At 42.8% G+C, this 13,633-nt stretch overlaps 1 protein-coding gene and 1 non-coding gene across 2 annotated transcripts in view; both read left to right on the top strand.

The window, feature by feature from the left end:
- NR6A1 (nuclear receptor subfamily 6 group A member 1) overlaps positions 1-13,633 on the top strand; it is a 201,397-nt gene that overhangs the window by 34,288 nt on the left and 153,476 nt on the right. The window contains exon 2 of the mRNA XM_029062611.2: positions 9,406-9,447. Within this exon, the coding sequence (XP_028918444.1) occupies positions 9,406-9,447 (42 nt within the window). The remainder of the gene's footprint in view (positions 1-9,405; positions 9,448-13,633) is intronic.
- Positions 7,507-7,647, top strand: LOC114811588. The gene has a single exon (XR_003759284.1). It is a non-coding gene; the product is annotated as a small nucleolar RNA SNORA7 (small nucleolar RNA).

Raw genomic sequence — 13,633 nt, 5'->3', positions numbered from 1 at the left:
TCCCTGCCCACCAGGAACTCAGAGTCTAGAGAAGGAGATGGGCATTAAAGTAAGTTATAGGTATGTACCTAAGTGCTGTGTGGGTGTGGTGATTATCAAGTGCTTATAGGGAATAGATCCAAGTATAGAGGTGATACTGAGGGGAGGGGAGAAGGGGAAATGAGGGCTTAGTAGAGGAAGTACTTTTGGAGATGTGATTTTTGTGAAAAGGGGCTAGTGTAATAAGATAATTTAAAAGGCATGACTTCTGAACTGGTGTGGAGACTGATTTTGTTGACCTGAGACTGCACATCTGAAGTTGACTGAGTTGTCTGCCCTGAATAGATTTTTAAAACTTGGGCTATGAACCTGGAAGCCCAAGAACTGCTCTGCCAGTGAAGAAGGTAGATGAGGTAGATGGATGTTCTTAACTTTTTTAAGACTGAGAAAATCTCTAGGGCACCACTGTGTGATTCAGCAGAGGATTTTCAGTTGCATTAGAAAGGCGCAAGTATGGAAAAAGGACATTTGTTTTTCTTTAGGCAGTTTAAGACATGCGACCTTAACATTTGTAGCTGGGAGATGAAAAATGTGGCCTGAAACACTGCCAGGCTGGCCTGTAGGCACGGTGTTCTTTGGTTTCGGTGATCTTTGGTTTCGTAATTAACAGCTTTTGGGGACATTTTTCAAACAGTGATCTGTCAGGTTGCCTCAAGCAGAACAAAAGCTAATGGCAGAGGTGTCATCCCACTAACTGGGGAGAAAAGTGGAAGGCAGATGTGATCCTAGCGTTTCACAAATCCAAAGGGAAAGTGCCCCGGGAACTGATTGGCCAGAGCAGGAGCCGATGTCATTTGCAAACAGAGGAAGAAGACTGGCTTGCAGGTGGATACAAAAAGAATCCAATTCCTTTTGATGCTGTATCTTTCCCTTCTTACTCCCCACCCCCTACCCCTCAATTCCCTCCCAATCAGGATAGCTGAACTAAAGTCTCTCTCTCTCTCTCTCTCTCTCTCTCTCTCTCTAACAATGGAACCCTGAAAGCCTTGTTGGAGAGGGCCCCTAGTGAAGTTGTCAGGGCTCCCATGATATTCGGAAGCCAGGGGATGATTTTGCATGTGTATACAGGTTTACCTCAGGGAGTCATTTAAGGGATGATTAGAAGCATTGTTTCTTGTGAACTCAGCTGATAAATTGGTCAGGCGGTTTTCTTTTGTTAACTGAACCATTCAGGCATCACTATTGAAATATTTTAGGGCCAAAGACCTGAAGGAATCAGAGTTATTCATGGGTTAGCATTTTCTTGATGACTGAACTGCAGTCTACCTTGGCTACCTGCCGAGCCTTTCCTGAGAGCAAGCCTCAGCAGTGGAGAAGGGCATTTGCTCTTTTTCTGAACTTTAAAATTCCCATTTGACTGACCCCCACAGCCCAGACAATTGAGGATATGGAGGATAAAGACGGGAGAGCTAGTTTGAGAACAAGTAAAAACCCTGAGCTTAAAGAATATGTAGCTGCTCTCTGCAGTTCTTAAAAAACTTGATATGCTTGGGGAGGAATAGACCATAGAGCCATTGAAGCTTGTTAATTAGGTCCCAGGACTGATAGGACCCAAGAAATGAGAATGTCCCCAAAATTCATTTTGTGTGGGATTCCAAATTGAGGAAAAATATACAGTTCTACTTAAAAGTGGCCTTAAAGTTAGTTTAAAACCAAAACACACGTAGGCAGACTTTGCTAAGAGTGATAGTTAACGGTGATCCGTCCAGCCTCGGTGAAATAGAGCCAGATGTCCAGCTACACTCATCAGTTTATATTAGTTATCGTTTGCAGGTTATGATACTTATTAAAATTTGTTAAAGGAAAGCCCCACCGGAGTATACCTTGTATTAGAAATAGTATACCAATCACAGAGAAGTGAATCGCAAACATTTCTTCTTGCCACAGATCCTAGAGAGAACAAATACTAGGTTTACATATAGACTTCAGAATTAGCACATTACAGTCAGAACAAAACTATGGTAAAGCAGAAACCATTGTTGGGCAGATTCTATATGTGAGTTCTTGGTTGAGGACAGTGATTCTCAGTGAGGCCCATTGCCCTAAAAACTGACCTCCAGTGGTTGCAGGACAGTGATTCTTTTAATGGGCCCATTGCCCTAAAAACTGATCTCCAGTGGTTGCCCATCCACCTCCGCATCAAACAAACTCACCATTGGCTTCAAAACACTCAATCACCATGCCTCCTCCTACCTCACCTCGCTAGTGTCCTACACAACCCAACCCTCATACTTCTCTCCTCTAATGCCAACCTTCTCATTGTACCTCAATCTTATCTACCTCACTGCTGACCCCTTGCCCATGCCCTAATTCGACACAGTTACTCTCCCCCATTCAAGGCCTTATTGAAGGCACATCTCCAAGAGGCCTTCTCTGACTTTCCTTTCCTTCCCTTCTCTGTTGCCCTGACTTGCTCCCTTTAATCATCCCCCTTCCCAGCCTCACAGCACTTATATACATATCTGTAATATATTTATTGATATTAATGCCTCTCTCCCCCTCTAGACTGTAAGATCGTTGTGGACAGGGAATGTATCTGTTTATTGTTGTATTCTCCCAAGCATTTGGTACAGTGCTGTACACACAGTAAATGCTTAATAAATATGATTGAATGAATGATTGACCTCTGAATATTGCTTTTAGGATAGAACCTATATGCATGAAGGCTAGTTTCTTTATAGAGAGGATGGGGGAGCCAGCCAAGATTTTGAAGAGTAATTCATTTCTTTGGCTGATTGTGTTTTGACATTTGATGGACTGTAACAGTTTTTCAGGCATGTGAACTTTTCTCCCCCTCCTATTTCAATTAAGGTTTTTTTTCAGTTTAACTTTCCATTTTGTGATTTGCCTGTTTCATATTAATAAATCAAATCTAGACCGAAGAGTCCTTATTAATTTAGTGCTTGGGGATTGTTTAGATTCCTATAGTTAAAAGCTGTTTTGTGATTGAGGCAATAAAACCTGTCTGCTGTCGGACATCTGGTTATGGTTCTGTTTGCGGAAAATAGCCAGATATCTGCACATTCCATTGAGTCACTGTTGCAGATATGTAGCTTGTTGATGTAATTACCATAGGCATTCCATTGAGGGTTTCCTGTATGCATGGCAGAAAGTCTGAAACCAGAAGGAAAGTTATGAGCTGTTATCGCAGTTGTTTCTTTTGTACATTTGTCCTTCGATTTCATAGGAATGTAAGGCCATAAGTAATGCCATCCAGAATCAGATCAGTGATCCATCCAGCCTGGTATTCTGAAAGGATTCAAAGATATGTGGAAGACTAGTGTGATCATTTTCTCCTTGACATCCTTACCTACATAGCTTTTTCCTCTAACTACCCACCAGGAATCTACTGCCAATGAATCAAGCTGTCAATCAATGCTATCTAAATTCTTCTTGAGCCTTCTAACATCCTTAACAGATCTACTGTTTGTTGCATTTGTGATGGTGTCACTCTGAATCTAACAGCCAGAGAGCTCACTGTCAGGAGGAGGAGCACACATTCATTGTTTGGGTGATTGTTCTCTGTCACACTGCCAAAACAGAAATATTTCACTAGAAAACTCCTGGAGGCACTTTAGTATGAGATTGCTTTGCAAGACAGCCTCTTTCAGCTTAAGGCACAGCCCCCATTTGCCGAGGAATCAGGGAGTCATTGAAGTCTGTCAATCAGTCAGTGGAATTTATTGAACGCTTATGGTGAGCAGAGCACCAAACTAAGGGGCTGGGAGAGTATGGTACAATTGGTGGACATGATCCCTGTCCAAAAGCAGTTAATAATATAGTGGATTGTAGCTCTAGCACTATGAAATGACCGCAGATGGAAATGAGGCGTTCTGGGAGAGACGCGTCCATGGTGTCACTATGGGTCGGAGACGGCTCAACAGTGTAAAACAAGACAGAGAGTTCAGGAAGAAAGCTCTTATTCATTCATTCATACTTGCTGAGCGCTTACTGTATGCGAAGCACTCTTATAGGGGAAATCTCATATTTGTTTTGAGTCTAAACTTGTACTCACTAGTCATTCTACTTTCTCTTAAACCAGGACAAGAAGATAACTTTTGGAGAAAGGACAGTTGGTTCTGCTTCTTGTGTACTTAGGAGCTGTATCCTCTAGGAAGAATGTATAGCAGATAGGAAAAAAGAGAAGCAGTGTGGCGTAGTGGAAAGAGCACAGGCCTGGGAATCAGAGGACCTGGATTCTAATGTCAGCACTGCCATCTGCCTATGGTGGACCTTGTGCAAGTCACTTAACTTATCTATGACTCAGTTTCCTCATTTGTAAAATGGGGATTAAATACCTGTTTTCCCTTCTACTTAGACTGTGAAACCCATGTGGGATAGGGGCTGTGTCCGACCTGGTTATCTTATATCTTCCCCAGTGCTTAGTACAGTGCTTGGCACCTAGTAAGCACCTAACACATACCAACTGTTATTCTTATAACTTGTGTTTCATGAATCCTCCTGGAAAATATTTCCATGAGCCAGAGAGGTGAACCATCTCCCTCTGTTATGGCTTTAGTGTGGGAAATTCATATTGTGTCTGACTGCACTTTGAAAAGATGGATTTAGGGATCTTCCTGGATAGCTAATTGTCATTAAGGAGACCAGTTTTTTCCATGCCCAGCTGTTTTGTGTAGAAGAGAGGGTAGAGAGGAGTCGGGGCCCCGGGGGTCTTTGGGGACCAGTTCAGTTACTGGTACTGCCGGCTTCCTTGCCTGATGACCAAGGCTCTACATTATGGTAGATAATTCAAAGCTATGACTCTTGGTTGGGGGGAAAGAGGGGTGGGGAGGGGGGAGAGAGACATCCAGCGCCAAGCTTTTAGCCACACCAAATTCATTCAGTGGTGTTTATCGAGTGCTTACTATGTGCAGAGCACTGTACTAAGTGTTTGGGATTGTACGATACAATAAACCGACACATTCCATGCCCAAAGGAGCTTACAATCTAGATGGGGGAAGACAGACATCTGTACAAATAAATAACAGATCTGTACATAAGTGCAATGGGCTAGGGGGAGGGGGAAGAACAAAGAGAGCAAGTCAGGGTGATGCAGAAGGGAATGGGAGAAGAGGAAAGCGGGACTTAGTCTGGGAAGACTTCTTGGAGGAGGTGTGCCTTCAGTAAGGCTTTGAAATGGGGGAGAGTAATTGTCTTATAGAGCCTAGACCTAGTGGCTTCAGGGATGCACCACATCAGAGCTTTAAGGCTGGATTAAAGTCACTGGCAGCTTGGAGCAGGTATTTTGGGGGAACTTGTGGGCAGGGAATGTGTCTACAAATTCTGTTATATTGGACTCTCCCAAGCAGTTAGTACTGTGCTCTGCACACAGTGAGTGCTTGAAAAATACCATTGATTGACTGGGATTCTCAGGGGCTGATTTGAGAGAGGGGGCCAGGGAGGATTTGAGGAACAGCAGTTCCTTTACTTTCCTTGCACTACTTTTGTACCTGGCAAGCATAAATACTAGCCAACTGGGGCCTCTAGAAATATAGGGCAGGCCCAAAACAGTTGCTCTATGTATCCTCTAGACTCTAAGCTCACTGTGGGCAGGGAACGTGTCTGTTATATTGTACTCTCCCAAGTGCTTAGTAAAGTGCTCTGCACACAGTAAGCGCTCAATAAATACAACTGACCGATGGACTGACCATTGCATCAGGGTTAAATCATCCTCCAGGGAGGTTCAGCACTCCCCTCAAGTGCAGCAGTGTTTCCCAGAGGGTGTGGGTCAAGGGACTGAGTCAGGTGCAAAAGACTCTTCTCTCACTCCATCTCTGGTTCTGGTGACTGACTGATATTGAGTGCATTTATCAGTCCAGTAGTAATGGTATTTAGTAAATGCTTATTGTGTGCAGAGTCTAATTCATGGCCTTAAGAATCATGAGACGTTCCATATTCCATGTGTATTCGCTGTATTTACCAATCACATTGTCACCCAACATACTGGTGATAAACATCCACTCCTCTTCCCTTGATTTTAGCAATGTAGTTTTGTCATGCATTCTCAGTGGACTGTCACCAAGATGCTTGCTTCAATCCTCTTTGTTCTCCTTAACCATGGATAGCTGAACATGATAGCTGAATGACAAGGGACGGAGAAGCAGCGTGGCTCAGTGGAAAGAGCACGGGCTTTGGAGTCAGGGCTCATGAGTGCGAATCCCAGCTCTGCCACTTGTCGGCTGTGTGACTGTGGGCAAGTCACTTAACTTCTCTGTGCCTCAGTTCCCTCATCTGTAAAATGGGGATTAAGACTGTGAGCCCCACGTGGGACAACCTGATTCCCCTATGTCTACCCCAGCGCTTAGAACAGTGCTCGGCACATAGTAAGCGCTTAACAAATACCAACATTATTATTATTATTATTATTATTAGAAAATGTGCTGTACTATATGCTTATGGACAATATGTGCAAAAGATTCTCCCTCAAAGATATTCGTATTCACTGATGCATCTCACCGTCTTCAAACTGAATAAAGGACATCTAAACCAATGGTCTTTATTGAGTGCTTTCTGTGTGCAGAGTACTGTACTAAGTGCCTGGGAAAATACAATTCAACAGAAACATTCCCTGCCCATAATGAACTTACAGTCAAGAGGGGGAGACAGACATTAATATAAATAAGTAATTTATAATATATCATGTAAAGATATGTACATAAGTCAATCTATCCGAAAGTGCTTTGCAAGTGGACACTTAGAGAAGATGCATGCATGTAGAACATGCCAGTAGTGAAAAAATAATATTATTATGATATTTAAGTGCTTATGTGCCGGGCACTGTACTAAGCACTGCAGTGAATACAAGGAAATTGGGTTAATTCCTATTTTACAGATGTGGTAACTGAGGCAGAGAAGTGACTTGCCCAAGGGCACACCCAGGCCTGTGCTGTATCGATTAGGCTACACTGTTTCACTTGTCCAAGCTATTTCATTGTATGACCTTGGGCAAGTCACTGCACTTCTCTGGGCCTCAGTTACCTCATTTGTAAAATTGGGATTGAGACTGAAAGCCTCATCTGGGACAGGGACTGTGTTCAATTTGCTCTTATCCACCCCAGCACTCAATACAGTTCTTGGCACATAGTAAGCACTTAACAATACCGTCATAATCATCATTGCCTTAGTAGTGTTTCCAATTTTACTGGTTATCCAGTTTCAAGGGAGTTATTTTGTAGGTCAGGGCTGTTTTAACTAGTTATTGTGAGAAATGTGTATTTTTCAATTGTAAATTGTAAGGGTGGGATTGTTTACATATAAACATTGACTCACATTTCACATGAGTGTTAGAATTGTGGTCATGCTGAAAGGTCACTTAAGCCTGATATAAGTTTATCAATCCTTAGGGATGGAAAATAGAGTGGAGAGATGGGAGATTGATCAGAGAATCAATCGTATTTATTGAGCACTTAATGTATGCTACTAAGTACTTGGGAAAGTATAATATAACAGAGTTGGTGGACCTGTTCTCCCCTCTCAGGGTCACACCTGGAGAGTTTCTAGTACTCTACCAGTCTCGACTGTGGGAGGGAGAGTCAAGCAGAGGCATATTATCCATTCCATTCCTAGCTTGGGCCGTGGCTAGCGAGTGGAAGGCAACCTGCTACAAGTCAAAACTCACTTGGGAGAGAGTCGAGGGCGGAGACTCAAGTTTACTGCGTGGAAGGAGGAAATGGTCAACCACTTCCATATTTTTACCAAGAAAACTCTATGGATACACTACCAGAATAATTATAGGTGGAGGTGGGGCGTTCTGGGAGAGGTGTCCATGGCATCACTATGGGATGGTGATGACAGCATAAGACAAGACATGTTATCTGCCCATAAGAAGCTTAGAGTCTGGAGAAGGCATCCAGGAGGAGATATGATTTTGATAGCACTTAGAAGAGTGATGGTCTCAATTATATTTAATTCAATTATTGAGTGCTTACTATATGCAGAGCACTGTACTAAGCACTTGAAAGAATACAATATAGCAATAAACAGACACATTTCTCACCTGGATAGGAAATGGAAGGAAGTTCCAGGCAAGAGGAAGTGCTTGAGCAAGAGATGGACAGCAAGAGAGATGAGATCAATGCACACTGAGTAGGTGAATGTAAGAGGAGTGAAATGTGCAGGTTGAGTTCATTCATTTAATCATATTTTTTAAGCGCTTACTGTGTGCAGAGCACTGTACCAAGCACTTGGGAAAATAATAATGATGGTATTTAAGGGCTTACTATGTGCCAAGCACTGTTCTAAGTACAATAGAGCAATAAAGAGTGACAATCCCTGCCCACAAAAAGTTCATAGTGGAGGGTGGTGGTGGAGATAGACATCAATACAAATAAACAGACATCAATATAAATAAATGAAGTTATAGATAAGTGCTGTGAGGTTAGGAGAGGGGAGAAGAGCAAAGGGAGCCAGTCAGGGTGACGCAGAAGGGAGTGGAAGAAGAGGAAAAGTGGTGCTTAGTCTGGGAAGGCCTCTTGGAGGAGATGTGCCTTCAGTAAGGCTTTGGCAGGGGTAGGGGGGGAGAGTAATTGGTGGATTTGAGGATGGAAGGCATTCCAGGCCAGAGGTAGGACGTGGGCCAGACGTCGGTGGCGAGACAGGCGAGATGGAGGCCCAGTGAGAAGGTTAGCACCAGCGGAGCGAAGTTTGCGGGCTGGGTTGTAGAAGGAGAGAAGTGAGATGAGGTAGGAAGGGGCAAGGTGATGGAGTGCTTTAAAGCCAATAGTGACAAATTTTTTTTATATGGAGGTGAGTTGGCAACCACTGGAGATTTTTGAGGATGGGGGTGACATGTTCTGAACATTTCTGTAGAAAGATGATCTGGGAGCAGAGTGAATTATGGACTGGAATGGGGAGAGGCAGGAGGTTGGGAGGTCAGCGAACAAGCTAATGCAGTAATCCAGACCTCTAGACTGTGAGCTCTTTGTGGACTGGGAATGTGTTTACAAACTTTGTTGTAATGTAATCTCCCAAGTGCTTAGTACGGTGTTCTGCATGCAGTGAGCGCTCAATAAATACAATTGATTAATTGAAACTGTGGACATATTTGGGCCACGAGGATCCAGGCTTCTGCCATCCTCAGCAGCTACAGGGGCAGGTAGAAGAAGTGAGGCTGCTTCACCAATCAGGTCACCATTTTTCCCCTCCCCCTCCAATTTTAGGACCCTGTGTAATGGAGACTGTAAGTTGTAGCACTTTTCTGTCATCTTTTGAATATGGTGTATGTGGGTGACATTTTACAGTTTGTGAACTGCATGCAAAAAATAGCAGTGATTCTTTGGTCATAGGCATTAGTGTAAATGCCTAAGTTTGGAATCCAAAAGAGATTCACAAGTTACTAATGCTATTTATTGCTTTCTAATTTTTTAGGATTCTGTCAAGATGAATCAGCCGAGCATGATCCCTCCACGAGTAAGTTCTAGATGTTTACTATTTCCTCATCTGTAAAGTGGAGATTAAGTACCTGTTCTCTCTCTCCCTTAGACTGTGAGCCCCATGTGGGACAGGGACTCTGTCTGATGGGTACTCTGCTGCTTAGTACAGTGCTTGGCACCGACTAAGTGGTCAACGAACGCCATTAATAATTATGATTTCCTCTGCAGCCTTAAAGAAGGGAAGCTAGTCCATTATGTGTTATCCTGTTTTACAGTGTCATAGGTAAATCTGTTCTCTCTTCACTATCTTTGAAGCTTGATGTGCTCTCTTTCATGTCTCTATTTGTATTTCTCTTGCTCTCTTCTTCTTTTGGGGGGGGTCCAGCCCTCTCCCCCACCCATTGTCATTGGTGACCTAGAGCCTGAAAGAACTCAGTCTGCACCATTCCTTTATTTCTAGGCAGAGATACATTGAGGAAAGTGGGAAGGAAGCATCTCATTTGGGCTTAGCCCAGACCTAAGTGGGACAGCCCTTTTTGACAGTTGCAGGCTTCCTTTGAGCTGAAAGGTGTGGGGCATTGACTATCACCAAAGTGGTACTACACATCCCAGTGATTCCACTAGTTTTCATTCATTCAGTTGTATTTATTGAGCGCTTACTGTGTGCAGAGCCCTGTACTAAGCCCTTGGAAAGTACAATTCAGCAATAGATAATCCCTCCCACACCAGGTTTACAAATTAGAAGGGGGGGAGACAGATATCAAAACAAGTAAAGAGGCATCAATATAGAGTTATAGATCTATACATGTCAAAACAAGTAAACAGGCATTAATATAAATAAATAGAATTATAGATATGAACATATATACACAAGTGCTGTGGCAGGACAGGAGGGGTAGAGCAAAGGGAGCGAGTTGGGGTGATGTGGAGGGGAGGGAGCTGGGCCTCCCCTCGGACTGGATGGGAGGCTGGAGGCTGAGTACCAGCTACTGTTCCAGAGCCCTGGAGCTTGGGACAAGCCCCAGGTTTTCTGAGTGAGAGCCCAGGCAGACCTGGGTGTCATGATTTAAGTTCACACAGGAGTCCCTTCAGTATTTTTTATTACTGGGATAGACTCTTACTACATTAATCAGTCAATCATATTTGAGTACTTACTGTGTGTAGAGCACTGTACTAAGGGCTTGGGAGAGTACATTATGACAATATACCAGGTACATTCCCTGCCAACAGCAAACTTATAGTTTAGAGGGGAGACAGATATTAAAGAAATTACAGATATGTACATAAGTGCTGTCTCTGCCTGCCCTGCAGATTCTGAGCCCGTTGTGTGCAGGGTTTGTCACTATTTATTGCTGTATTGTATTTTCCCACCCACTTAGTACAGTGTTCTGCACACAGTAAGTGCTTAATAAATATGATTGAATAAATGAATGAATGCTGTGGGGCTCTTGGGGCTGGGAGAGCAGATAAATAAAGGGAGAAAGTCAGGGTGCTCAGAGGGGAGTTGAAGAAAAGGAAAAGAGGGTTTAATCAGGGAGGGCCTTTTTGAGGAGATGTGCCTTCAGTAAGGCTTTGAAGAGGGCCAGAATAATTACTCAGGAGGTCAAATAACTAGTTGAGCCTTCATTTTGATTTTTAATGAGTAGTACTGGGAGTATTTTAATGAGTAAATGTGACCAAAAGCTAACTCTTTTTTTTAAAAAAAAAAAAAATGTTTGGATCCTGCTTTTCCACTCCAACCCCTCCCTCTTTCCTTTCTCTTTTAAAAATGGATTTTTGGAGGGAAATGAGCCCAACCAGTCTAGCCACATCACTTCTATCTGGAGTAGAGGACTGCCCTGAGGCTGCGCCCTGCCTTTTCCCTTCTCCACTTGGGATAAGAAAATGGGCCAGAGACCTTCTTTCTCCTGAAGGGCCATCAATTTGAGCTCCTAGAGGATAAGGGAGGAGAGGGCAAACATTCCTGAGGGGTGAGGTTGTTTGACAAAACACAAAATAGCGAACCTGGGCATGTCCTTGGGTTGGACTTGATGAAAGAAATTATGCAACAGGGAGTTGATGGCCTTGCTTCGTGTCCCTTCAGTGGTCACACTTTGTAGAAATTTCAGAGTAGCAGTCTTAATTTTTATAAGTGAATTTTGCCTTTGAAGGGCTTGAAATGTATAGTGGTAGCCTTCTGCTGAGGAGAGTAATCTGCCCTGACTGAAGATGCTTTTATGATTCCCTTAAGGGGAATTGTGTAAGTACTTCCATTTCAAACCATCGGGAAGGCTGGATTTTCCATGCCAGGGGCTGTAGTGAGAAACTCTTTTCATGAATGTGTTCCTCTGAGGGCTTGAATCTCTGTTTACAGAGTTAATGTGTATGTGTAGCCAACAGGAAATTACAGATGTAGCTCCCAGCTGCGGAATTAGCAATTGCTTTGGGGGTCCTGATGGGTGACCTTTAGATGGTCTAGTAGAAACTAATAGTTGATAAAATTAGCAGTTTAATCATGCAGTCCTATTTTAGCCGATTATGTGTAGAAGCTTTTCTATTTTACTTAAAATTACTAATGGAAACATATGCATGCAATTTGAGCCCAATTTATTTAGATACTCATATGCGAATGTGCCATGCTGTCATTTTCAATTACAGGACACTTGGATCTGGAATACAAATATAATTAGTTTCCACAGCTGCTGCGATAACACTTGCCAATGCCAAATGGAGTTTCTGATGGCTAACACCAAGTAAAACATGTAACCACCAAATTAAGTTCCTATAAAACAAGTACTGTACTATTGCATGTTTTGGCTCGTTTTCATATGTTTCTGGCTCTCGCACTGTTTAAGAGCAAAAGGTTGAGTTATTCCTAGCTGGTGTATTGGGAAGAGGGATTGCCTCAGATTACCTTTCCATAATCTTGGCAAATACAGACATATATATGTATTTGGGGAATGTTTTTCATGATGAAAGTTTTTTTTTTAATTTGAATTTCCTTGAACGGAGAGGGAAAATGTCCACGGTTGGTCTGTGCCATTTTTCCAGTCGTACATCAGTTGACAGCAATCTTGAGAGATAGGAGAAGGTAAAGGTGAACTTTTAAGGCTGGAAGGATTTTTAATCTTTCTTCTCACCTTCAGACAGGATCATACTTGGCCACTGACAGGATTAAATTATTCCAGACATTCTTTGGTTGACTTTCTTCTCTCCCCACATCCCCATATTTTTATTTAAAGAACTATTCAAGTATTGAAAATAAACCCAAGTATATATTTACCTTTTAGGAATGACTGGTCTTTGTATTCCTCTCAATTCTTGGTAACATTCATAAATTTCTTGTTTTTTCTTACATTTATCACAGCCCAAGAAACAGGCACAGGGTAACTTTACATAGGTAAGGGCATCATAAGGGCACACTCAAAATTATCTTGGAGGAATTTTCCAGACCTATAATAGTTGCTGGTTATTTAACAATAAGGGTAGTAATATTTATTAAGCACTTTCTGTGTGCTAAGCACTGTTCTAAGTGCTTGGAAAAAATGCATGGTTAAGAATGATGTTCAGTCCCTAGCCCTCAGGTTCACAGTCTAATAATAAGTTGGAGAAAATTGGTGCTATACATATAAGGAAAGGTGGAACAAAAACCAGAAAAACAATATAAAAAGGCAAGGATAAGAACCAATTCCCCAGGAATTATAGAACACTGTGACTAAAGGGGCATTTGAGGGTTAAGATTGTGTCTATTAACTGTTATACTCCCCCAAGTGCTTAGTACAGTGCTCTATACAGAGTAAATGCTCAATAAATACTATTGACTGGTTTCATGCTTTTCATTCCCAGGCAGGGCTTTTTTGAGTCCAGCAGTAACAACAGGCACAGACCCCTAAGTCTCTACTTTCTAAAAGTTTGGAAGGTGAGCTGGCTGCTTTCTCCTCAACTTGCTTTGGGGGAGAGGGCATGATGAGAAGCAGCATGGTGTAGTGGATAGAGCATGAGCTGGGAGTCAGAAGGTCATGACAGAGAAGCAGCATGGCTCAGTGGAAAGAGCCTAGGCTTGGAAGTCAGAGGTCATGGGTTCGAATCCTCACTCTGCCACTTGTCAGCTGTGTGACTGTGGGCATGTCACTTAGCGTGGCTCAGTGGAAAGAGCCCAGGCTTTGGAGTCAGAGGTCATGAGATCGAATCCCAGCTCTGCCACTTGTCAGCTGTGTGACTGTGGGCAAGTCACTTAACTTCTC

This window comes from Ornithorhynchus anatinus, chromosome 4 (assembly GCF_004115215.2).
Source record: "Ornithorhynchus anatinus isolate Pmale09 chromosome 4, mOrnAna1.pri.v4, whole genome shotgun sequence".
Taxonomy (NCBI): domain Eukaryota; kingdom Metazoa; phylum Chordata; class Mammalia; order Monotremata; family Ornithorhynchidae; genus Ornithorhynchus; species Ornithorhynchus anatinus.
Note: the sequence above shows the minus strand (reverse complement) of the source record. Positions and strands in the feature narration are given on the sequence as shown.